Here is a 27,566-nt window from a genome sequence, read left to right as displayed (position 1 = left end):
GTCACCACATGGGTCCTGGTAACTGAACTTAAGATTTGGGGGTAGGTACCTTTACCTGTTGAGCCACCTCAATGGCCCTCAAGATGACCACATGCAGAAAGCAGGCTCCTCTACCAACTATGAATAATGAACCAATAATCTAACAAACTGACTTTTTAGATTTTTGCTTGTCCAATGAAACTGGGAGGATGTGTACACTGAGTAACTGGGAGATTCTGAAAAAGCTTTTTCTCTGATAAAGGCAGTAAGAACTGCCCTTCCTATCCTTGGGATGAAGGACATACTTATGCTAAGGGAACCACAGTGACTATGATGTAACAAAAACCAAAGCTGGGGATGAAACAACCGAAGAAACAGAAGGCAGGACCTGTCCGTGCAAATAAACCATTGAACGAACTCCTTGAACCTTCTGTCTCCAGTTTTATTTCCCAGGGGTGAAGTTTCAATCTATTGGTCAAACTCGTCTCACGCTCCTAGGCTGAGGAAATCTTCCTGCCTTAGCATCTCAGTAGCTGGGACGACAGGCACATGCTACTACTTTTGACACTAAAATTGTTAAGACAACAGCTAAATTTCCTTAGACTGTCATACTTAAAGCAACACCCAGGAGGTTCATTGCTTTTGTCTTGAGAGTTATCGTTTTCAGGGTTAATTTTCAAGTGCTTTGGAGTTTTGGTTTGCAGTTTCAATCTATGTGGGAGCCTTCCTGGACAGTTCACCCACCTACTTTCTCAATCTTTCTCTTTTGTGAGTGACTACCCATCTGTCTAACGTGGGAGTCTTCCTATATTTTACCCACCTTCCTTTCTCAATTTTCATTCACTTTGTGATTGCTTCCACCTGTCTAAACTCAGGATATAGGTCTGGGCTGATAGTGGGGCTGTCAGATATAATGTATATACAGGTAAGTAGGCTGTTTCATTTAGAACATGGATATAATATGTTATATTCCCAGATACTGGTTCTTGCAGATTCTGTATCAAAGTGACCAAATCCCATCTTGGACCCTGGTTCCATGGCTTTGTAGAAGCTGAAGTTTCTGTTATTTTCTGCCTCTTTGTAGACCTATGGCCTGTTCTCTGGCTTATAATTTCTGTACATTTTAACACATCTGGGACTTGAAAATCTTCATCTTTGTATTTAATGTTCCTGAAACACAGCAACCTAGATAGTCCTCAACCTAACACCTGAAAGCAAATACCATGTGAAAGAATAAAAGAGAAGATGGTCTTTTACAAAACATACACTCTATGCCATGTACCAATGGCAATAAATCTCAAGTGAACAACACAATTCCAGAGAAGGGAGGGAGGCAGGGAGGGGGAGAGGAAGGGAAGGAGGGAGAGAAAGAACACAAGCATGAGAACAAGCTGTCAGTTCTTTGGGATCTGCAGAGATGTGGCACACTATGCCTTGTACCATTTTTACACCCCCCCCCTCCACTCCCCACCGTTTCACCAGTTTGAGGGAAATATAGCATCAGGTACATATTTATAAAATGGCAATTGTCTATAAAAACACATACCATAAATCATCTTAACATCCAGTCAGTATAATATAAAATGTTTTTAATTGTTTTTGAAAACATTTAAAAAACAATTTGAGCACTTTGAATAAAAAAGAACTGATATGCTACTGCGATGTTCAACTACTCTGATCTCAGCAGGTACAACAGACAACAAAGCACCGGGGTCTGACTCTGCACTAAATGAGACACACAACAGGGCTTGCTTTCATCACCTCTGGTGTTGTAAGCACACTGTAGTACAAGACTGTTATCTGAACCGCAGATGCACTGCACAAATACGCTCCTTCTTGCTCAGTTCAAAAGTCAGTGCTTATTGCAATTATATGCAAAAGTATTTACTTCATGAAGTCTTATCATGATAAAACAGTATGCAAAATGTTTTAAACATCAAAACAATGAAAAAAACCCCAAGAAAAGAACATATTCAACAACTAAGCAGAATTAGTAAACATTAAAAAAGCAAAATAACCTGTGAATAACTATGCTCACCTGGTTAACACAGAGCCAGTTTCAATACAGCCAAGAGGGGAAAAAAAGTGGTTACAGGATTACCTAGTACTGTACAAGATAAGTCAAGAACACTCATGCACATTTTGTGATCATGTATTAACATGGTGAAGCAAACTAAACTTAATTCTTCCTGCTGGAATATTCTCGTGTAAGAGAATAAGAAATAGAAATATCTCATTGAGATCAGTGCACATTGCTACATAAGACAATTTCATCTGTCACTTTGATGATATTTTGTCTTTTCATAATGAAACACATTTAAAAATTTTAATCTGTGGACTGTACTGGTTGCATTTATCCTAAGAGATGTGCCTACCACAGGTTCAACAAATTTAGTGCAATATATGAACCCCAAAAAGTTTGCTGGACGAATTCAGCCAAATTTAAAGAGTTTGCTGCAATACTGTACATGGGGGGGGGGGGTAAAAATCCTCCAGTCTCTATACTTTTTTTTTTTTATCAAAAAAGATTTCCATTATTTTTTCATTAGTAGGAAGCTAACATGTAAACAGGGATTAGAATGGCCTCAAAGTCTCCTTTTCAGAGTATCTCACTGAGAAAGGCTCCCGTCATTTGTTAGAAGAAATCACACAGTTTCCTTTGGGTATTACATACTTTGGTGTGCAGTAGTGCTGTATCTCAATGTACAGTGAAGAAATAACTAGTATCAAAAAAATCTAACAAATCATTAAATCAGATTAACAGCAAACACACACATATGCCAGTAACTACAACACATCCATAGATAAACCTCTGAGCCAACTCTAGCACCATTGATTTATTAGAATATGTTAATACCCTACTTTTCAAATCTGTTGAACAATGGACCCTTATTAAATTAACCCTTCCATCATATTTGTTAAATATTTGGATTGTGGTCTTCTGATTTACTTTTGAATTAAGGTAAAGAAAAGCTTGGCTAGGTTCAGGACAGTATAGTGAATGGTTTCATGTTAGCATTTAAGAACTTAACTTTAATATATCTCTGAAAATTACCTTGAAACTCACTTAAATGAAGCTGCCCACTAGTTTTGTTAACATGAAATTCATAAATACTATTCATAAACCAAAACAGGAGCCATAAGAAACACTTTAAAACAAATCCTGAGTGCTTTGCTTCTTTTGCAAATGTGTCCATCACAATAAATAAGTTAAACAAGTAATAAAACGCTCCTCCTCTTCAAGTACTACTATCACCTCTTTGTTTTATCAGAGAACAAAGATCTGAGGCTTCACACCTCACATGAGGAAATGATTTTTCACTGGGCTCTTAATATTATCTTTCCTGCTTGGTGTTTTGCAAAGGATCCATGATCAAACTGCATCACTACATTCAGAGAAGCAAAGGAGCGAGCAAACTGAGGAAAAAAGCTGATTACTAAAGGATACCATGGCGAAAAGCATTAGAAAGAATTCTTTAGTAGCTTCGGTATGTACACAGAGCTATGGTGAAGAAACGAAGAAAAAGTCTCTATTTCCCTTCTAACACTCCAATCTCAACAGCAAGTAATAAAACACAAGACATTTTTCTAACATACTTGTATTTCTGCTATTAAATTTCAAAGTCTAGTTTCTCTCTCTCTCTCTCTCTCTCTCTCTCTCTCGTGTGTGTGTGTGTGTGTGTGTGTGTGTGTAAGTGATGGGGAGGGGAGGGAAGAAGAAAAGGGATGGGAGAGATCGGAGTAGGAAGGAGAGGGGGATCTAGAGGGACAGGAAGAGAGGGAGAAACAAAGTGTGTGAGCTGGAGAGCTCCATTTTAAAAGTCATCTTTTAAAACTGGACTAATGCAATGTCACAAATAAATGGCTACTAGATTTCCTCTTAAAATTTTTAGTGCAGCTTTTACTTTCCTTAAATTAACATTTGCTTTCCATTGTTTTCTCCTACATCAGCCCTTCATTGTGGGAGTAAATGGAACAAAGCCCCAGAAAGTCCTACAGAGATTTCTCATCCTACAGTAGCTTCATGTTTCAAGCTTAAATATTTATAATAACCTGAATATTATCCCTGTTTTAAGGAAGACTCTCTTGCCTACAGTATACCTTAGCTATGATTTCATACCTAAAAGATAATGCCAACAATAAAACAGCCTATGACTAAAAATGGATGGTTTCTACGTAGATCAACTGATGAATTAAAATAAACTTATACAAAATAAAGACCCAGACTGCTCTTGTAAAAAGCTGGATTCTTTACTAGCAAATTAAATGGGGGAACATTATAAAATTTAAAACCTAATACTTGCTCTACAGCCTACTGTCTTCAGAAACCTGTCCAGAACTGAGGCAAGTCTAACCATTTCCTATTGAAGAAGAAACCACTTCTGCAGCAAACGCTTTTAAAATGTCACAATTAATAGTGTTTCTGCTGCGGGAGGCACTTCCATTAAGACAAATACAATACATATGTCTTTAGATACAGTGTGCTACATATTATAAAACACAATTTATCCCAACATTTCAACAGTAGGATGGTCCTTGCTTTCTATCCATTCAAAACCTGATGAAGTCATAGAGTTCATTGACTCACTGCAAATCTGTTGAAACAGTGGATCATTCTTTAATTCTTCCAGTGTGGCTTCATCATCCTGTCCCTGCTGACGACCTGGATCAAACAGTAGATTTGGGTCTAAGGTGTTCAAATCATTGATGCTGCCTGAGAGGTCAGAAGACAACCTGATGTCACTAGGGAAATCAGATGCAGTGTTGGTGAGATCAGATGCGACCTGACCTCCCAGGGGCTGGCTGGTTTGCAGGTTGTCTCCACTCAACAGGTCTTTAACAGTGCTATTAAAATCTAATTGCTGTTCTCCAATTTCAGATTGTGCTTGATTATCTCCAGGAGAAAAACTGATCTGATCGGTGCTATTACTTTTGGTGAGGTAAGATGGTGTTTGGAACTCATAAACTGAAGTGCTGGAATCGATCATATTTTGTGAATTGGCACTAGGAAAAACAGGGGAAGTTTCCAAAATTTGAGTGAGATTCATCCGGGCTGTGTAATTGGAGGGCACGTTGTTCATTCCCAAACCTCTCACTGCATCATCATTGTCAGAATCGAGTTTACTCAACAAAACATTAGTGATTTTTTTACTGTTTGTTTGCTTTTGCAGAGCGTTTGGGAAAGCTGTCTGCATCATGACTGTCAAGGGGACTGACTGACTTCTTTGAGCTATGTTGTTGGCACATGCATCTGTGTGAACATTTGTGAAAACATGAATTTCTGGGGTTACTGGACTTCCAAAGGGGGTTACATTAGACCGTGGGATATTAGACACAGGATAGAGAGTGCTTCCGCTAAGATTCCGTTGGCGATGGACAGCAGGGCTCACACTCCGGCACCTGAAGTTGTTGCTGGCAGATGAATTAGTCCCTTTATTATCAAGAGGAGCGGGGACTGCAAACCCTTCTTGCTTGTTGGTGTTTACAGTGGCACCTTGATGCTGCACAGGAGAGACGGGAGTCAAACGACCAAAATGAGTGTCATGGTGTCTGGACTGAGACTGATATGACTGTCCGGGCACAGCAAAGGCATGGGGTTTCCTGAAACGATCTTCTACTAGCTCCTGATAGCTTGGGAGAATGCCATGGCCAGAAACTGATGAACTACCAACCCCACTATAACCATTATTCATCCATTCAAGCTTGGTTTTATCAGGGTGCGTGGCCATGGGTCTCTGCATTGGCTTCACGGGACTGCTTGAGACAATGCTGGCATCGTGATAAGCCATACTGGAGCTTATTGGGGTGAATGCAAATGGATTCCTGCATTCAACAGGGCTTGGAGGGACACTACTGCTGCAATTAGAATGAGGAGTACCAATGGGTGTGTGTCGGCTACTTCCTAAAGCACTATCCACAGGTGTTGTCTGGGCAAGCCTGGAGCAAGGGCTCTCCCGTGACAGACTCTGAGACCCAGCAATCATTTCAGATGTCGGAGTTGGTGTTGGCGTTGGGGTTGGTGTAGGAGTGGGTGTGGGTGTAGGTGTGTGAATTGGAGTGCCATTGCTATGGATTGGATGATAGAAGTGGGTGCTGGAAGCATGAGATGACATTGGAGCTCCTGAAGTTACGGACTGATTCTGAAGGGTCATTCCCAAGCAGTTACCGTAAGAATGTGAATTATTCATTGACATCTGCTGCTCCATAAGCACCAGCTCTTCCACAATGCTATCTTGTGTGAGTTCATCATCAAAAGGAAAATAGCTTTCATTTGTCTGGGAAACAGAAGACTCAAACTCTTTTAGTTCGGACTGCAACGGTAACTGATCTGAAGACTGTGCTTGTATTTGATTCAAAGAAGATTCTGGAATCCGGCTATGTAGCTGCTGGCTGTATGTGTCCTGTGGTATCCCTTCTAATTCCCAAACAGATTTCTCTAGATCATGGATATCAGAATGTTCGGGCATTGTCATAACACTAATATCTTGCTGTTCACAGTTGGCAGCTATGAAGTCAGAATCCTTAGTAACTTGTTGCCATTCGTTAGGATTAAAGCTGCCATCTGATTTTGCCTCACGGTCCAAGAGAAAGACAGTCTCTTCAAGTTTTACTTTTACATCTGGAGATGATGATGGCGTTGTTTGCTGCTCCAGAACTGGCTCACTGGCTACGAGAGTAGGGTTCAAGGGCTCACCCTCTACAGTGTGTGAACTGACACTGATGGACACCTTGGTAGGGATCTGAGCACCTGCTGTTGAGCTGTCTGTTGTCCCTGAATGTGGAACCTTTTGGTCCTTCTTAACAGTGCCTGGTTTCTGACCTTCTATGGTAACTGCAGAAAGCTGTTCCACAATTGGTTTCTTTACAGGAGGCACCTGAGACTCTTGCAGTGTAGCAGACAGTCGTTTTCTTGGGCTTTTAGTGCATAATTTAGGGTCTTTATTTACTGAGTCACCATTTGATGGTGAGCTGGTGCTGGTGAAAGGTAAGTTCTGAGTAGCAACCGAGAGAGTAACAGTGCTTTGATTATTGCCTGCTGAGATGCCTGGCAGAATTTCATTACAGCGACTTTTACATTTGGTCCTCTGGTCACAGACCTTAGTTGCTTTTACTTCAACGACACCTTCATTGGAAGGTTTGGATACTGCTCCATCTGTATTACTTTTCTGCCCCCAAAGGGCACTAGGTGTTGTTAGGGGAGCTTTAGTCCCCTCAGAGTTCTCTTGGCACTGTAGAGGATGCTCATCTGATGAACCTTCTGGTTCCACTTTGACTTCCACAGCGGAAGTTCCCCCAGTGCTGCTGGCCCTAGACCCAGGAGACTGAAGGGAAACAACAGAACCATTCTTGATCTGAGGAATGCTTCTTGATTCCTCTGTTGTTCCAGTAGCACTGCTGACTGAGGCAGAATGTTTAGGAGGGGCATTATTGTTACTGGGTGTGAGGGATATTGTTGTCATTTTCACCACATTCAGAGAGCTCACGTGTGATGCAGGTACAACAGCAGTCTTGATGGGACTGCTAGTAAAGAGCACAGTTGTAGGAGAGCGGATGGTGAGTGCACTGGTGTTTGCTGGCTTGGGTAAGATCTGAGGGTAGCGGTGCCGGGCAGAACGGTCCCCACCAGGACTGGCTGGAACGTTCTGAGGAGTCTTTGGTGTCTGTTTCACAGACTGCATGTGCTGAGTGACCACCTGCACATTGAGGGGAAGAACCTTGCCATCAGGAGAACTCATCGGACTCGGAGAAGTTACTAACTGCCTGGTCCGCTGGACCTGCAAAACACAGAAAACAAAAGTCCGTTCTAATAAGTTCAGGATACAACAGAATGTTATACATCTGTATAATATTAAAGAATTTATTAAGTGTTAACTAAAAAGAAATAATGTAGTTTTAATATTTGAAGAGAGTTCTTTTGGGTATCTTTGTATATCAATAGGCCCTCAAATATTTTAACAAATGTAACAATAATGAAATAGTTATGAAATATAGTAATACCTGGGAAAAAACTTGGTTACTTCCCAGTTAACAAGACAAAATACTTCATACTTATGATAAATACTTGTCTAACTAATGGGTTAATGAGGTTACAAGGAGAAGAGATACAATCATGAAGAAAGGTAAACTCTAAAGTATCTACTGGAATCTGTTCTAAGAAGACAGCTCATTCTTGGGAGACTTTTAGAGTTTTAAAATGTGGATAAGAGGCCCTAGACAAAACTATGGTCCCCCGAAGTCTGCTCCTCAGTGGATAATATGGCCATCAGTTATTGGAAGTGGGTTTTTTTTTTTTTTTTTGAGACAGGGTTTCTTTGTGTTAGATGCTGGCATGGAAATCGCTTTGTAGACCAGATTTCCAACTCACAGAGATCCACCTGCCTCTGCCTCCCGAGTGCTGGGATTAAAGGCGTGCGCCACCACCGCCTGGCAGCGTATATTGGAAGTTTTAATGAAATAGCAATGATGAAGGTACTTATAAGAACAAGAAAAGCAAGAGAAAGTATCCCCTTAGTAATAACACCAATAAGAGTATAAGTTTATCATTTTACTTTAGCAAGAAACACTTACATCTGAAGAGTCCCTTCACTATAATGTTAGTTGTATGACAGTGACCTGAACAATATTCTACTCCTCTATCCATCCAACTAACCACAGAAGTAGGTTCCATTAAATTATAAAATCATTAACACTATAATTTAATTTACTTCAATATTCAGAACAACTTTAGGCTCCCAAAAGTTTATGGTTATATTTTCTTGAATTAGCCAGAGATAAAAACAACTTTCTTACTAAAGTTGAGTGGTTATATGCACACTTCATCCTTTATATATTCACTTCTGTTAGGTTTAGAGTTTGCTTTTCATTAGCAATAACATTTGAAATGAAAGACAAATGACTGAAGGTGAGTCTTCAAGTTTATGATTATAGCTACACATACGGTTGCCTTCTTCTCACCTTTCACTTTTAATAAAATAAATGACTTTCCACTATCTCAGTATGGCCAAACTGTAATAATAACATTACCGGAATGGGACTAGGGACAGCTGCCACCACAATCCCAATGGGCTGGGGAGAAAGGATCGCAGGGTTTCCATTGGGTAGATTAGCCACTCCGTTGGCTGTAGTGCCTTCTGTTTTTTTTGCTGAGGATTCTCCTGGCAATGGGGATTGTAGTTTCTGTTCTTGCTGCTTTTTTTGAATTTTCCTTTGCAACTGTTGCTTAGCATCAATTGGAGATGGCAAAGTTTTTACTTGAGGTTGAAAAGAATTACTTTCAGCTGTAGGTATAAAAGCAGAAGGCTGGGGAATTCCTTTAAGTCCTGAAAATAAACAGAAAGGAAAGCTAAAATAAAAGCTGTCTTTTGTGGAAGGCCATATGACTCAGTTTCTTTGAGTATGTGGCCATCTACTGGACAAAACAACTAAAAAGGATATTCTAATCCTCACCTTATTTACAAAGCAAAGTAACAGACCTCTGTTTATAAATCTGTCAGCAAGATTTTGACATCCTAAAATATGGTTTGACCAGAACAGTTTTAGGTAAGTAAGCAATGGCAGACAATTTTTAAGGATTAACTATATCACAAATGTGGGGCTACTAACAAAAATACATGCCAACAAAGCATTTTTACATTGTATTAAAAGGCCAGCAAATTTTCCTATCCCTTTCTGTAATTAGGATAAAATTAATAAATTTTCATAATTTTAATATTCAGCCCATAATAATAACCTAATAAATATTCACTAAAACCACTCCACAGCCTAAAAAAAATTTATGTGGGGAAAACAAGTTTTTAATCTTACCAGAAATTCACAAAAATATGAACCATTATTTTAATTGTTATTATGATTATTCCAGTGTGACCTAGAGAAATTAAGAAGCAGAATTTCTAATGTTAAGGCATTTTGAAAAGTGTTACTGAGAAAACTTTTAAAAAGAGTAGTAAGACAGCAAAAAAAAAAAGCAAGATATAAATTTTAAGAAAACTGAGTATGTAATAAAAGTACTTTTACAAAGCTCATTTCATACTTAGGAAGTGGCACTAAGGTAGTAAGGAAGTCCCAGTGTGCTGAGGAGGAGCAGGATAGCCTGCTCTCGCACCTTGCCTTCTGTCCCCAGCCAGGTTCTGCTCTTCATCACTCTAGTTACAGCCACAACTTGGTGCAGGTGGGGGAGGAAGGCTAGAAGAAGAGAAAGACACAGGAATTCTCTTCTGCAAACTCTGGTCGGTAATCCTTCATTTTTGATCCTCTCTTTTTCTTTTAAATAATGTAATTATTGTTTTATTCTCTTTGAACTCAGCCTCACTGCTTTCTCTGGCTCTGTCTCAGCTTTCTTCCCAGCACCTGCACCCAGGAAAGCCTCTGCCAATGGCTCACATCTTCCTGCCTTGTCCTCTTGCCAGAGTCTCTGGACAGGAATTAAGTTCCAAGCAGCTGACTCACAAAAAGGACATTTGTAACAACCTGTCCTTAAGACAGACACTATATTTATAAAAAAAAAAAATAGTTTACCTTCAAAGGATGAAAATATTTACCATACTCTTTTAAAAATTTTCTAAGAGTTAAGAACAAAATTTCAAGAGATTTAAAGTTTTCAGTAAATACAATTGGCAAAGAGTTTAGTGTCCCTAAAAATTTCTTTTAAATATGGAAATTACCTGTTCGCTGTGTACTTTTTACTACATTTTAAAGATTTATTTATTATTTTATGTGTATGAATGTTTTGCCACCTTTTAAAAAATGATTAATTTATTATTATGTATACAACATTCCTTCCATGTTTGCTTGCATGTCAGAAGAGGGCCCCAGATCTCATTATAGATGGCTGTGAGCCACAATGTGGTTGCTGGGAATTGAACTCAGGACCTCTGGAAGAGCAGTCAGTGCTCTTAACCTCTGAGCCATCTCTCCAGCCCATGTTTTGCCTTCTTGTATGTGCATTATGTGCATGCCTGGTGCCTGAAAAGGTCAGAAGAGGGCTTCAGATCCCCTGGGACAGGAGCTACAGATGGCTGTGAGCTGCTGCATGGGTCCTGGGAACACAGCCTAGGTTATCTGCAAGAGCAACATGTGCTCTTAACTGCTGAGCCACCTCTCCACTTTACACTTATTCCTCAAAAATTCCCTCATTCTCTTTTGGTCAGTCTTGCAAATAATGGGAAACAGATGGAGCTGCCTCCTCCAGTTCTGAAGGCTCCACACTCTTCAAAGTCTTATTCTTCCAGAAGATAAGAATGTAGTATGACATAACTCAGGGTACCTGGGCTTTACAGACAGGTAAGCCGTATTTAAATCCTAGCTTCATTACTTATCTGGCCAAGTATAGAAGATTTCACTTCCCAGAATCTGTTTCCTAGAATGAAACAATCTACCTCACAGGCCTATTAAAGGAATTAAGGGAGGTAACATATATGTGAGCTACTTAGCTACAAACATTAGACTTACTAAGCACCACCATGCTTCTGCCTAATTTGAGTACAAATTCAGGTTTGGTCACATACAGTTTATACCCATGAAGTTTTAAAAAGCTGTGATTAGCTACTGTGAGTGTGGGAGGCTGTTTTGCTGATACTGGTTCTCAAATGGTGGTAAAGTGAGTAGGAGACATTATATACATACATACACACCACAAACAGTAATTCTCTGCAGGATAAATGTACTGCAGATTTTAAAATATTTAGATTCAACTTAGAAGAATTAGCTTGGAAAACAAGTTTTGTTCTCTGTTCACAGAAATAATTTTCTAAAGTAATGTAATTTATTTACTCTACAGTGTCAGGTATAACAGAAATAAAGCATAAAATTTTCCATCAGAATTGATACCTTACACACAGCTATTAATTTAGGAATGCATTAGATATTTCAATAATAATATTAATTGCTAAAATTGTCAGTTCTAAAAATTTCTTTTTGAATTAAAATTCTCACTTTTAAACTGCCATTTTAAAAAATTTTCTCAGGTTGGAGTGATGGCTCAGCAGTTAAGAGAATTGGCTGCTCTTCCAGAGGATTTCAGTTCAATTCCCAGAACCCATACGGAAGCTCACACCTGTCTGTTAACTTCAGATCCAGAAGATCCAACACCCTCACACAGAAATACATAAGGGCAAAACACCTAAATACATAAAATAAAAATAAATTAAAAATTTTTTCTTTTCTAGAAACTACAGGGAAACCCTGTGTCGAAAAAAAAAATTTTTTTTTTCTTTTGCAGCTACTAGTAGTGAACACCTTGGAGACACAGGTAGGAGGATTTCTATGAGTTCAAGGTCAGCCTGATTTACATTACAAGTCCCATAACAGCCTGGACTCAATGCAGTAGAGACCCTGTCTAAAAACAAATAAACAACAAACAAAACAAAAACAAAACTCTTGTTATTTTATAGTACCACTTCACAAGGTTTCTTATTTATAAAACCAGGTAACCAGTCACAATGCTCAAGATTGTTTTATTTACAAGCTTAATTTCTGGAATAGGAGCCTAGCACATAATTTTAAAATTTAATCTTATTTTACTTTTAACAACTAACTAGATACAGAGAATATTCTTTATATTTAAAAACAGTCATTTTTTTTTTTATTAAAAAAAAGTATTAGCCGGGCGGTAGTGGCGCACGCCTTTAATCTCAGCACTCGGGAGGCAGAAGCAGAAGTGAGTTTGAGGTCAGGACAGCCAGAACTGTTACACAGAGAAATCCTGTCTCAAAACCCCCACCCCAAAACAGAACAAAACATAACAAAAAAGATCCCCCCAAATGTAGGGAAATTCAAATAGTTTACTCTGGCAGAGCATCATACAAAAGATAGGATTAAGATCTACAATTTAACAATATAGTTTTTATTTTATTTTATGCATTTAGTGTGAACTGGAGTAAGAATAAACTTATACAGATAGTAAAATGATGAAACTCTTTGGTCAAATGCTTCATTAATGAATTCTTTAAATTTCATTCATTTATTCATGAGTGCACTGTGCCACGGAGTGCCTGTAGAGATCCTAGGACAACTTGTAGGAGGAGGTTCGGTTCTGGTCAGAGGGCTTGGCAGCAGTGCCCTCACCTCTTGTGCCATCTTACTGGCCCCAACCTCTCCTCTTGCTACCAGCTCTAAATATAGCAATGTCGTCAGTTTCCATACCTGCTGGTGCTGCTGCCATCACAGTCAGAGCTGCCATTGACTTGGTGCCTATATAATGACTCTTAACAAGGAAGTGGGCTAATTCCAAGACTGTGTCAAATGGCTGGCTTAACACTTTCTGGGCCCACTCACACACAAGACGGCAAGCAGAAGAGATAACTTCATCATCAATATTTTGAAGCTGCCCAGATGGTTCAACTCCTTCCAACTATAGAAAGGAAAGAGGAAAAGTTAACATTACAAAATAACAATAATGATATAATTTCAGAGAAATTAAGTTGAAGTACATTGAAGATATGTATTCTTATTGGAAGATACAGCATACATCTCTTGGGTCAAAACAGTATGATGGAGCTGTTGGCAGACAGGTAACAGCTTTGCATATATGAGTGAATCAGTATAGTCAAGTGTAGGGTGAATGCAGCACTTTAAGTGGCAGCTAGAGCCTAGTGTAGTGGCACACAACTTTAATCCCAGCACTTGAGAGGCAGAGGCAAGTAGATCTCTGTGAGTTCACAGCCACTCTAGTTCACATGGTGAGTTCAAGGACAGGGCTATATACAGAGTCTCTGTCTCAAAACAACAACAACAAAAAAACGTTAACAAAAAAATCCAAACAAACAAAAATGGCAGATAGACTCAAACAAATGTTTTTGATAGTTCTAAAGCTTTATATAGTATCAATAAGAACAACATTGATTAGCAGCCCTAGAGAGGGCATACTATAGCTATCTTACAGATTTTCCTTCCTACGCAAACAGGCATCAATATATATTATGGACATATCTATAAATTAGTAATCACAGATCTATATTATCCTGAATTTCATGTTTATGTAGGTAAGTTTTGCTAGCATCTTTTGGCCATTGTGGGTGATTTTTCTCTCCCTCTTATTTGTATAAAGAACAGTTCCTAGTTCCTGATTTTAACCAGAACATTATACAGAAAGCATTCAACTAAAGATATATTTCTCTTTATTAAGAAGAAACGGTAGAATTCTTACCCCATCTCCAGTTTTATGAAAGTCGAGGTTGGGCAGTGTTGGCATATGAACAAAAGCTTTTTTCCTTAGTCCACTGTAGCAATATGTGATAAACATATTAAGGTTGAAACCACTTTAAATCAAATGGACTGTCTATATAGATAGCATTTGAGAAGGAACTTTACATGAAATGACAATACAATCACCAGGCGATAACATCTGCTTTCTGAATTCATCAATAAAAACACAATTTACTAGTAGAAACTCAGAATACTTTCTTGCATTCAAAACTAAGTGTTTCATGTAGAATTTTAAGTAATACTGTCTTAAATGAATCTAATCTATTAAAACATTATGAATAAACATTCCCACTATGTTGTGCCAGCCACCAGTAACAAGCAGGTCAGAGGGAAGGAACCAACAGATGGAAACTTGGCAAAGGGATGAGAAACTTGAGTACAGGGCACAGGGACAAAAACAACCCTTAAGTGTATCACAAGGGCTTTAACCTTTACATTTCTTTTTCCACTGAAACATAAAGGATTATCACCCGTAACATGCCAAAGACACATCAAGACCTTTTCGGTCTGTATTCAGGAAACAAGGGTAGAGTGGTTCAAATGCACCTGTGACTCCTTTAGAAAAGCAGTCTTCTTCCTTGTCCCTTTCTCTCATTGCCATAGTAGCTAATTTAAGGTCTTAAAAATGCCAAGAGCTAAGCAAGGAAGAAATTAATGCATTTCTAATAAAAGATAGTCTATTTTATACTCTTCTAGGAGCAGAAAGGCTTTTAATAAATTCTTAATTTTCACCCCTTTACTTCTGTTTGCTTATGCATATTTCTCTTCCACAAGAAGGACCATTCCTATGCCCTGCTTTAATGGCTGTCAGAAAAATAGTGAATACTTGTGCTATTTTGTTTGAGCTTTAACAAATTAAGCTTGCCTGAAGATAGAGTGCGGAGCTAGCCACACTAGTTAGTCATAGAGGCCAGGCAGTGGCAGCTCAAACCTATAATCCCAGCACTAGGGAGGCTGAGATAGGAAGTCATATGGCTGGGCAGAGAAAGAAGTATAAAGGGGGAGAAGACAGGAGCTGAGGATTCAGTCTGAGGTTTCAAAGAGATGGCATTCAGTTTGATTACTTGTAGAGACAGGATACCCAACTAATAGGAATAAAATCTGAGGATTTTAGAGATGTAAGAACTAGTGGCTGGCTGCTCTGATTCTCTAATCTTTCAGCTTTCACCCAATATTATCTGACTCCAGGTTTTTAATTATTAAGACCAATTAGAAATCATACTATAAATATGGACCTTTTATTACAAGAACATTTTTGAGTGTATTATTAACATTACTGTTTTTTTTAAATCAGAGAGATTACCATGTTTCTTAGAGATGAGAAAAAAGATAAGCTAACATCTTCCCCCATTTTATTGATATAATTTAGTTACTGAATACATCATTTCTTAATTTTTATTGTTAAAGCAAAGGTCATTGGATAAAAAGTGATAAAGGGCTGGAAAGACATCTCGGTGCTTTAAAGCACTTGCAGCTCTTATAGAGAACTTAGATTTGGTTTCCAGAACCCACACTTTGAGGCTTACAGCTACCTGTAACTCCAGTTCCAGAGAAAACAACACCTTCTCCTGATCACATACATGTACGTACACACATATGCATATAAAAATTTGAATCAAAATAGATAAAAATATAAAAGATAAAATCTATCAGAGTCTTAATAAACTCACAAACCATTTTGATGTGTGATTCCCGTCTGTATACTGTAAATATGTTTATTACCACTGGTTAATAAAGAAGCTCCATTGGCCTACAGCAGGGCAGAATATAGCCAGGCAGGAAATCTGAACAGAGATATATAGTAGGCAGAGTCAGGATATACCATGTAGCTGCCTAAGGAGGACACTGGAATCTTACCGCTAGGTCACAGCTTCATGGTGATTCACAGATTAATAGGAATGCATTAATTTAAGAGCTAGCTAGAAATACTCCTAAGTTATTAGCCAAGTGGTGTGTAATTAATGTAGTTTCTGTGTGATTATTCAGGTCTTGGCTGGCGCGGTCTCCGTTTACACCATTTGCTATTTCTCATGTAGTTTGATAACAGCTGGGGAAATAACATTTGCAGTTATTCTTTTAAGGATTCTGAGCGACTTATTTGTTGATTTACATTTATTTCTAAATGTAGTTGCCAACTGAATTACAACAGTAGATGAGCCAAATGACAGCATTCTGATAAAGGATATTTAGATTTGCCTCTAGTGCCCAAACGGCGTGCCTTCATGTTTGGAAATACGTTTTTCATGATTTTTCCAAAGTCAGCAGCACTTAATGGATGGTAGCCAAGATTGTCACAATAGCTCCTGCAAAAGAAGGACAGACCAAATAAAAAGTGACAGATTTCAGCATCACATAGTATGGTGTTACTTCATTGCACCCTTGGTAAAGTGAAGCAATGGACCTTCTAGTAATTCACGACAATATATGAACTCCTATTCTTGGGAGTTACACATTAAATTCAGCTTGAATTTGCTGGACTCACACTCAGGGTCTACAGCATTGTTTCAACACTACTGGGGAAATGTGTGCAGAGACACTGTGTTGATAAAAAGTTCCCAGTTCTGGTCAAACTCAGGGTCTTAAACGAGTACATGTAAGTTCATCTAGCAGGGCTATAATTTCTACACATATGGCAGGTTCACACACAGAGATAACTTTCGACTCATATCATGAATGTTGGACATAATTGTTAATGCCATGAGATGGTTTAAACACTAACCAGAGTCACCCTTTCCCTTTGTATCCCTTTAGTTTTGTGAAAGCTTAGAATGAGAAAATAATTCAGTTGTATAGCTTAACTTCCCGTTACACACAGAAATGGCCATACTGTTAAACAGTGAGTTACCTCATGTGAGTCTCTCCCCTAATTAGAACAGTTATACTGTGAGGTAGCCTGTATATCTAGATTTCAGTGGTTTTAATTTTTAAAGAAAAAGAATTTCATTATTACCCATTGGAAAATTCTGAGTAGTCAATGATTCTGCTTAAAGTATAGTTTATGGAGCATTTGTAGGGTACACCCAGTCCTGAGTTTGAAATAAGGGCTGTACCACAAGCTAGGGGTCATGCCAGGACAAGTAAAGATGCTAGTTATTTTACATCTCATTTTCCAGCTTAAACTGCAGGGTTCATCAAGCAAAGATTTGGTGTCAATTAACACCTAACTCATACGGTTAAGTTACTTTTAGGCACTTTACCTAATTCATAGAGTTAAGGTATTTTAGGCACTTTATAAAAAAGAAAAAAGAATGTTCTGTTTATAGGATAACAAACTCTAACACCATTCTTTTTAATTTATTTGTCTTTGTTTTTCAAGACAGAGTTTCTTTGTGTAGCTCTGGTTGTCCTGGAACTTGCTTTATAAACCAGGCTGGCCTCAAACTCAAAGAGATCAGCCTGCCTCTGCCTCCCAAGTGCTGGGATTAAAGAAGTATACCATCACCGCCCAACTAACACCATTCTTAAAATTAGATTTTTTTCTTTCATTCTTGTAGGGGATCTGATTCCACCCCTGCATCTGAGGTAGGTAGCCCCACTGGGTTGATCTGACCTGGCTGGCTAACACAGGTCCACAACTGAGCCTTTGGTTGGTCCACCCTAGCATTTACCCCATCTGGAAACTGCTGGAGCTAATAAAACGACTGGATGTATGGAATGTTACCTACAAGATCTCCAAGACTTGGGGTGGCCATCGGATACACCAGAGGAACTCTGGTGAGGACCCAGTGAGGCCGGTCTATCAAAAACCAGAGGCCTTGAACCAGACCAGTGACTCATTGCAATGAACACTTGCCAGTCAAGCTGATGGGACAAAAGGGTATAGATATACTATGTGACACACCAAAGCCTCCAATGCAACCAGGCCAGAAGAAGTAACAGATTTTTCTGTTCCTGGTATGGGTTTGTTCTGTTTCGGCTTACGGGTTTTTTTGTTTTGTTTTGTTTTTGTTTTTCGTCTTGCTTACCTTGCTTTATTTTCTTTCATGAGGTGGGGGTGCAGGAGGGATGGGGGGAGATATAGAGGGATTGGGAGGTAAACAAAATTGGGGTGCATGACGTGAAATCCCCAAAGATTCAATAAAGAAGTTTTAAAAAATTGGAAGTACAATTAACTTTTAATATGACTGAAAAAGTCACTAAAAACACATAGAATTAGGAGGGGCTGGAGAGATAACTTAGATGTCCTGAGTTCAACTCACAACCATCTTTAATAAGATCTGGTGCCCTCTTCTGGCCTCCAGGGACACATGCAGGCAGAATACTGTATACATACTAAATAAATACATCTTTAAAAAAAATACATGGAGGGGCTGGAGTGATGGCTCAGAGGTTAAGAGCATTGCCTGCTCTTCCAAAGGTCCTAAGTTCAATTCCCAGCAACCACATGGTGGCTCACAACCATCTGTAATGGGGCCTGGTGCCCTCTTCTGGCCTGCAGGTATACACACAGACAGAATATTGTATACATAATAAATAAATATTTAAAAAAAGAAAAAAAAAACACATGGAATTCAGAGTTTAGTACTTTGTCATGTCATTTACAATTTAATTACATAATGTAAAAGTAAATATTATTTAATGCTATAAAAATATTCTAAAGAACAGTGGAGAAGATGGGTGCAAATAGTTAAGAGAATAACTGACCAGACCTTACATCATTAGTTCTTTATCAAAAGCAATATTTCATTTTTCTTAAACCCTTGAGATAGAGGATTTTATTAGAAAATTTATAGACAAGAATTTATTAATTTTTTCTAACATTTATACAGAATAATTTATTAAGATGATTATTTTTCTAATTAAGTATTACAATTTTTTGTTTTTTATTTTTTCAAGACAGGGTTTCTCTGTGTACCTCTCTCTGGCTGTCCTGGAACTCACTCTGTAGACCAGGCTGGCCTCGAACTCACAGAGATCCACCTGCCTCTGCCTCCCTGAGTGCTGGGAGTAAAGCTGTGTGCCACCACCGCCTGGCTAAGTATTACAATATTTTAACCAAGTCCATACTGTTATTTTAGTGGTCTTACCACTCATGTATTACAGATGACAACCAATTCAAAAAGAGGGAAGCTACACAGCATATAGTGGCACATGCCTTTAAATCCATAATTTAGGAGGCAGGGGATGGAGGTGGACCTCTAAGCCAGCAGGGTCTACATAGAGAGCTCCAGGTCACCAAGGCTACATAGTTAGACTCTTTCTGGGAAAAAAATGTAGGGAAGTCCAAGAGCTATGTTTGGATAATGGTCCCTCTACAGTGTCGATCAAATAACACATCTGAGGTAATACGGAAGATAAATTTGGTAAAAGAAAAAGGGTTATTGGAATGCCAACAGTTTTTTATTTTATGATGTTTATTTATTTTTTGTTTTTTGTTGACAGACTTTCTCTTTAGCTTTGGAGCCTGTCCTGGAACTAGCTCTTCTAGACTAGGCTGGCCTCAAACTCACAGAGATCTGCTTGCCTTTGCCTCCAAATTGCTGGAATTAAAGGCATGCACCACCACCGCCTGGCTTGGAATGCCAACTTTTTTAAGGAATAATATATTAAAACTGTAGAGAAACTCAGAAAATGTCTGATATTTACTTATAAATAATTTGCTTTTTTCATATTGCTCCCTATTCTGGGGCAGAGTAATTACACACAGTTAAGGCATGGCTGTGTACACTGGTTCTTGAGTTTGTCACAGACACCAAAGAATGCCAGAATGCATAGTATAGTGAAGATGACCACAGCTGTCTCCAAATCATTTGGTTCCCAGGCTTGTGTTATAGTGTCTTTTAGGTTTGGCTTTGATGAGGTTAGAACTATTAGTATCATTAAGCAGAGCTCAAATTAAGATCAAACAATTACTCTTGAAAATCAAAAGATTTATTTGAGGCAACTATGTAATGATCAGTATGCTTGGAAGACTGCTCTGTTGGAAGTTAACAAAAGGGATTTAAAGCAGAGTTAAATTATTGTTTATATAAATAATTACCATGTTTGACCACCTAGAAGGCTGTCTATATCTAACTTGATCTAGAGCTTAGCCAGTCCTTCTCCTTGAGGACATGGAATGCGGAGAAGTGGTTAAAAGTAATTATAAGCAAGTATTTTGCTTTGTGGGTTGCCTGAGACTGCAAGCAAACTATAATCGCAGTAAACTGTAAACTAACTGGAAAGAGTAAAGGGAATCTGGGGAATAAGATGGATGGATGTGCTGCTGTGAAAAATTTGAATGGTCCTAAGTCTCAAGAAGATGAATTTGGAGGTTCTGTGCATGCTCAAGAGACTTGAAAAAGCTGAGGTTCCCATACTGGGCTAAAGAGAAAGTCTCCCTAAATCAGAAAGTGAGGGCTAAGGACAACTGCATGCCTGATTGTTGATGCTGAACCCCAGTGCACACTCATGGAGACTCCTAGTGAATAAAAACTGGGAGATTTATTGGTTGTAGGTCCTTAGTGAAATCTTTATCTTATTAGCTAACTATTAATCTAGGTAGCCTTCAGGAGGCAGATATAATTCAGTATAGTTCAAAACAGTCACTTAAGAAATCATCATTTCTTAGCTGGGCGGTGGTGGCACACACCTTTAATCCTAGAGCTCAGGAGGTAGAGACAGGTGGATCTCTGAGTTCGAGGCCAGCATGGTCTTAAGAGCAAATTCCAGGTGGCCAGGACTACACAGAGAAACCCTGTCTAAAAAAACCAAGAGGAAAAAAAACAAACAAAACAAAAGAAACAAACAAACAAAACATCATTCCCCCAGCAGCCAACAAATACTAACAACTATAAGAAGCAACAGACACAAGACTTAGATAGGGACCAAATCTAATTCCCAGAGTACCATATTATATGTCTAACTTGCAACAAAGAATTATGAGCTATATAAAGAATCAAAACTTTGCCTAAAAAAATTGTAGTCATTAGAAGATATGCCTGAGGAAGTCTAGATAGCCAATGGACTTGGTATACAAAGTATATAAACAAGCTACTTAAAATATACTTGGAGTTAAGGGAAAACAAATTTCAAAAAACAGAAAACATCAGTAGAAAGACAGAAGGTACACATATTAATAAAAGCTATAGTTCTAGAAAATATGCACTAAATTTTGCTTTGATGAAAATAAGTATTAAAACTTTAGAGTTTAAGATTGTAATAACTGGTGAGAAAAGCTCAACAGAGTCTCAAGAGCAGATCTGATTAGTTCAAGAAATCAGCATTATGAAGATAAGATCTCTAAGAAGATTACCATCTCTGAAGACCAGAAGAAAAGAAAGAAGATAAAGAAACAGAATCCTTGAGAACTGTTTGGATATTACCAGAGTTCTAAAACAGAGAGAAGAAAAAAAAAAGACTATTTAAAAAATAGCAGGGCTGGAGAGATGGCTCAGTGATTAGGAGCACTGACTGCTCTCCCAGAGGACCTGGGTTCAATTCCCAGCACCCACATGGCTGTCTGCAATTCCAACAACAGCAACAATACCCCAGCCCTCCCCCCCTTCCCCGCAAACAGCAGCTGGCATGGTAGTGCACAAGAGGCAGAAAGATCTTTGTGAGTTCAAGGCCAATCTGGTTTACAAAGTGAGTTCAAAGACATCCAGGACTATTACACAGAGAAACCCTGTCTTAAATAACCAAAAATAGCTAAAAATTACCCAAGTTAAAGAAAAATTAATTTATATATCTCAGAAGTATAATAAACAAGCACTAAAAGCTTGGAGAAACATGTATTATTAACAGCTAAAGGCCAAAGTCAAAGATAGTATTTTGAAGGAAGCAAGAAGTGGCTCATTATGTGGCTCAAATGCTCATTTCAATATGACATACAGATATTTCTCATGAGAAAACATGAGACCAGAAGGCGGTGAGAGGAAACTGTCACCTAAGAAGTCTATTTGCAACAAAACAAACCATCCTTTAAAAGTGAAGGATAAATTAAGACATTCTCAGAGAGGTACAAAATTCAAATTCAATACTAGCAGACGTGCCATACAAGAAATGCTAAAGGCAGTCATTCAGGCTTAAATAGGGATGAGATAGCAGCTCTGAAAAACATTCACATGAAAAAATAAAGAATACCAGTAAAGACAACTAAATGTAAGTACAAATAAATATATCTTCAATGTGTGACTTTTGATATTCTACTATGTGAACAGAAAGGCAACTGCATATAACACCAGTTACAAATCTGTGTTGATGGGCATGTTATAAAAAAAAAATAAGGGAAACAGAGATACATGTAGAAACATATTTTTGTATTTTTGACTTTTTGTAGTAATAATCCAAATTAGATTCTGAAATAAATTAAAATACTAGTTGATATATCTGGGACAACTATTAGAAAACCTGAAATGGACTGGAAAGATGGCTCAGAGGTTAAGAGCACTGCTTGCTTTTCCAGAGGTCCTCAGTTCAATCCCTAACAACCACATGGTGGCTCACAACCATCTATGATAAGATCTGGTGCCCCCTTTTAGAGTGTAGGAATATATGCAGGCAGAATACTGTGTACGTAATAAATAAATAAATAAATCTTAAAAACAAACAAACAAAAGCCCCAAAATGTAGAAAGAAAAAAAATTTACTATAAAATAATCCTTTAATGGAAAAATAGCAATAGAAGAAGAGGAACAAAATGTGGTATATAACACACAGAAAATGACCAGCAAAACCAGTAAATGTAATTTCTACCTCAACAGAAATCACACTAAATGCAAAAGATTGTAACATTCTAATTAAGTTAGGTATTAGTTCAACATGTTTAATATAAAACATGGTCAAATCAGGTTATCTATAGATCCAAGGACACAGCAGTTCAAAAGTAAAAATAAAACATAATGAACAACCAGAAAGAGAACAGTATGTTGAGAACCTGAAAGAGAATGGGAGCATCTATGTTAATATCTAAAACAATAAAAATTCATAAATACATGGAAATTAACCAAGAATATTTTAAAATAATCAGTGGGCTAATGAAGAAATAACAAGAGAAATTATAAAATACTTAAGGTAAATAAAAATTAAAACACAACATACTGAAACAAGTGTGATGTAGTCAAGGCAGCGCTCAGAGTATGTATCCACACATGACTACACTAGAAAAGCGTAACCTTACCCCATCTTCTACATTAAGAAGCTAAGGGGGTAGGTGGGGAGAGAACTAAAAGCAAGCAAAAAGAAAAAATATGAGGACTGGAGTGGAAAGGAAAGAAACGTGGAATAGAAAAATATTAGGGGGAAAAAAAGTAAACCAAAGTTGATTCTTTGAAAAGATAACAAAGTTGATAAACTTACCAAGGGCATGGGGGAGAAGAACTAAAAAACGTATATCCAAGTTACATAAAATAAGGGATGAAAGAAAAACACTCAAATATGTAAAAAAGGGATGAAAGAACAGTGCTACTGGCCTTACTGAAATAAAATTATGAGAGAAAACTTTGATGTCAATTAATTAAGCTATGTGAAATGATCAAAATCCTAGAAACACACTACTACCAAAATGAACTCTGAAAGACAATCAGATCTGTAACAAGAGACTGAATTAGTCATTTAAAAGTACTTACAAAGAAAACCCCAGTTTCAGGTGGCTTCACTGATACTTCTCACACTGGGGCTGAGAGATGGCTTAGCTGTTAAGAGCACTTATTGTTCTTGTAGACAACCCAGGTTTGATTCTCAGCACACACATGGTGGCTAACAACCATCTGTAACTCCAGTTCCAGGGGCTACAACATACTCTTCTGGTCTCCATGGCACCATGCAGCCATATGACATGCAGAAATACATGCAGGCAAAACACCCATATACATAAAATAAATAATAATAATAAATGTGGGTATAGTGGTGCACACCTTTAATCCCAGCACTCTGGAGGCAGAGGCAGGCAGCTCTCTGAGTTCAAGTCCAGGCTGCTCTACATGGTGAGTTCCATGACAGCCAGAACTATATAGTAAGATCCTGTCTCAAAGCAAAAACAAAAACAAAAAATAAAACAAACTCTCAAGTTTAGCTCATACTGCCATCATTACCCAGATCCCAAAATCAGACAAAAGGACCACAAGAAAACTGCAAATTAGTATCTCCTGTGAATAAAGATGCAAAAATCTTTAGAATAATACTAATACACTAAATTTAACTATATACATAATGAATTATACACAATTATCAAATGTGATTAATCCCAGAAATGCAAGATGAATAAAAAATAGTAAAATATGTTTGACTCCATAAAGAAAAATAATCCAAAATGGTTATCTTACCTCAGAACCCAATAAAACAACAAACAAACAAAGAAAAAGAAATCTGACAAACTGCAAGCAAGTTAATAAAAGAATGAAAACCCTTCAAACTAAAGAAGCTCTATCAAGGAAAACCCATAATCAATATCATATTTGATGGCAGCAGAATGGAAGAATTCCACCAAAGAACAGGCCCCAGACAAAGCTAAACATCTCTCCATCATAAATAATCTAAAGAAATGAGTTCTAGAAGGAATATATTTCTTTTTTTTTTCTTTTTTGGTTTTTTGAGACAGGGTTTCCCTGTAGTTTCTAGAGCCTGTCCTGGAACTAGCTCTTGTAGACCAGGCTGGCCTCGAACTCAGAGATCTGCCTGCTTCTGCCTCCCAAGTGCTGGGATTAAAGGCGTGCACCACCACCGCCCGGCTAGAAGGAATATATTTCAACAAAATAAAAGCTGTTATGACAAACCTAAAACAAAAATACTAAATGAGGAAAACTAAGCATTTTCCCTAACATCTGGATTAAGACAATGGTGTCTCTTTCCCCCCAGATTGATTAAAAATAGTGCTTTAAGTCTTTGCTAAAGCATTAAGTCAAGAAACAAAAGGGATACAAAATTCATATGGAACCACAAAAGGTTTCCAATAGTTAAGCACAATCCTTAGCACAAAAAGCTCTGCTGAATATACTACAGAAACAACAGCAACATGATGCCAGCACAAAAACAAGACACACAGACTCACACAACAGAACAGAGGATGCAGAAATAAACCCACATAGATACACTCAACATACATTAGGCAAAAGATAAAAAAAATCGATTTCTAAACAGAAGAATGAAATGAACCTTTATCTTTCACCCAGTATAAAACTCAGTTTAAAATTAATTAAAGACATCATGTAAGACCTGAAACTCTGACAATACTAGAGGAAAACATAATAAGACATGCAGCACAAATTCTAATTGGTCTTAGAAATAAAACTTGGAGTCAGCTATTAGGGGGTAAAAGCTGAAGGATCAGAGAAGCAGAGCTGTTAGCCACTACAGAGTTCTTACCTCTCTACCAATACTCAGACCAAAGGGGTGATCCTGATTCTACGAATTCTCAGATTGAATCCCCAGACTGCATTCATTCTCGACTACATCAGAGCTCCTGTCTCCTCCCGCGTTATAGTCCTTTTGCTGCCCAGCCATATCATTCTTTTCTCCACCTCCCTAGTGCTGGGATTAAAGGTATGAGCCGCCACCACCACCTGCCTTTGCTTCTCTTTCAGGCTGGATTAATCTAGTGTAATTCAGGGTGGCCTTGAATTCACAGAGATCTATCTGTCTCTGGAGGTATGGAATTAAAGGCCTGTGCCACCATTGCCCAGTTTTAAAACAACTCTTGATTGAAGGTAAGACCTTCTAGCTGGAGATATCATACACTTTGTTCATAGGAATTGGAGAAATCAAGCTGGTAATGATCTGGAAGCCTCCTTCCTGATGGCTAGCTCTCATGGTGTTGAAAGGAGTTATACAAGATGCTGGAATAGGAGCTGCAGAGATGGCTCAGAGGTTAAGATCATTGACTGCTCTTCCAGAGGTCCTAGGTTCAATTCCCAGCAACCACATGGTGGCTCACAACCATTTATAGTGGGATGTGGCATGCAAGCATATGTGCAAGCATAATACTGTATAATAATAAATCCTACAAACTATAATTACAACAGGCCCTGCATTAGTGGCACTAATATCTTGAAGCTAACCAACTCTATCTGATTATACTTATGGCCAACTCAACAGGAACTCATATTTGCTACGGTAAACTTTGTCAATAACCTGTGGCTGGAGGTCACAGATTCTAGAAGACACCTACTACTATCATTTTGCCAAACTGACATAGACTCCAACTGCCTTCTAAACACTTATACCCATAGAGTAGTACAGCTCTCAGCCCTCATCATGGAAGCTTCATTTGTAGCAAACAGAGCTTGTTTTTTAAATGAATATTTATTTATTACATATACAGTGTTCTGTCTGCATGTTTGCCTACACACCAGAAGAGGACATCAGATCTCATTATAGATGGTTATGAGCTACAATTTGGTTGCTGGAAATTAAACTCAGGACTTCTGGAAGAGCAGTTACTGCTCTTAACCTCTGAGCCATCTCTCCAGCCCCAAACAGAGAATCACAACTGGTCAAAATGTAGAGAGAAAATGACTATGAAATATCCATTTCCAAATAGGTCATTTTTCTTTTTCTTTTTTTAATATTTATTTATTATGTATACAATATTTTGTCTACATGTATGCCTGCAGGCCAGAAGAGGGCACCAGACCCCATTACAGATGGTTGTGAGTCACCATGTGGTCGCTGGGAATTGAACTCAAGACCTTTGGAAGAACAGGCAATGTTCTTAACCACTGAGCCATCTCTCCAGCCCCTAGGTTGTTTTTCTAATCTCCACATCAGGAGACAGAGGCAGGTGGATCTCTGAGTTTAGTCTGGTGTAAAGAGTGAGTTCCAGAATTGTGAGGACTGTTTCACAGAGAAACTGTCTTGAGAAAAAATGTAAAAACAAACAAATAAAAAAAATCATTTGTCAATTTTTCTTTTAGGAAACTATCAAGACATCTTTGGATTATTTCTCAAATTTTCCTACTTCAGACAAGTTTATAATTTTAGAGCTAAAAGAAACTGTATGTGTCTTCAATTTTTTTTTCATTTTATAGATGTGCCGAACGATAAGAAGAATACTTAAACACTTGCCCAGGTTATAGAAATTTATTGACAACATCTATTTTCTTAACCTTCAACTCATGGTTTCTTCAACATATCATACGAGGATTCTTTTATTGAATTCAGATGTATTTCTTAGACGTTTTGGAATGTTCTCTTTATTTTAATTACCTTACTATTTGCACTGGATCTATGCTTACCATAAATATATATATCTTTTCTCCTCCTTCCTTTCTTGCTGTAGCCCAGGCTGCCTTTATACTTACAATCCTCCTGGATCAGTGTGGGTCACAGACATATATGACCCCCACACCTAAGTACTACACATACACACATCCTGGGGGAGTGTCAGTCCTCAGACAGGCAGAGCTCAGCATACAGCAGACCCTCAATAGACAATTTCAGATAGTAAGAATGACAACCTTCAGCTTCAA

General features: G+C 38.1%; 1 protein-coding gene across 3 annotated transcripts in view; it reads right to left on the bottom strand.

Annotated features, from left to right (window-relative positions):
- Nucleotides 1-1,547: 1,547 nt before the first annotated feature.
- The window catches only part of Rfx7 (regulatory factor X7), a 96,324-nt gene continuing 70,305 nt past the window's right edge, over nt 1,548-27,566 (bottom strand). For all 3 annotated transcript variants that reach the window (XM_038321432.2, XM_038321431.2, XM_038321430.2), the window contains 5 exons: nt 16,368-16,484; nt 14,123-14,207; nt 13,120-13,327; nt 9,004-9,299; nt 1,548-7,754 (listed from right to left, as the gene is read on the bottom strand). In XM_038321432.2, the coding sequence (XP_038177360.1) occupies nt 4,485-7,754; nt 9,004-9,299; nt 13,120-13,327; nt 14,123-14,207; nt 16,368-16,484 (3,976 nt within the window). In that variant the 3' untranslated portion in view covers nt 1,548-4,484. The remainder of the gene's footprint in view (nt 7,755-9,003; nt 9,300-13,119; nt 13,328-14,122; nt 14,208-16,367; nt 16,485-27,566) is intronic.

Source organism: Arvicola amphibius, chromosome 3 (genome assembly GCF_903992535.2).
Source record: "Arvicola amphibius chromosome 3, mArvAmp1.2, whole genome shotgun sequence".
NCBI classification, from domain to species: Eukaryota; Metazoa; Chordata; class Mammalia; order Rodentia; family Cricetidae; genus Arvicola; species Arvicola amphibius.
This window is presented reverse-complemented; position numbering and strand designations above follow the sequence as displayed.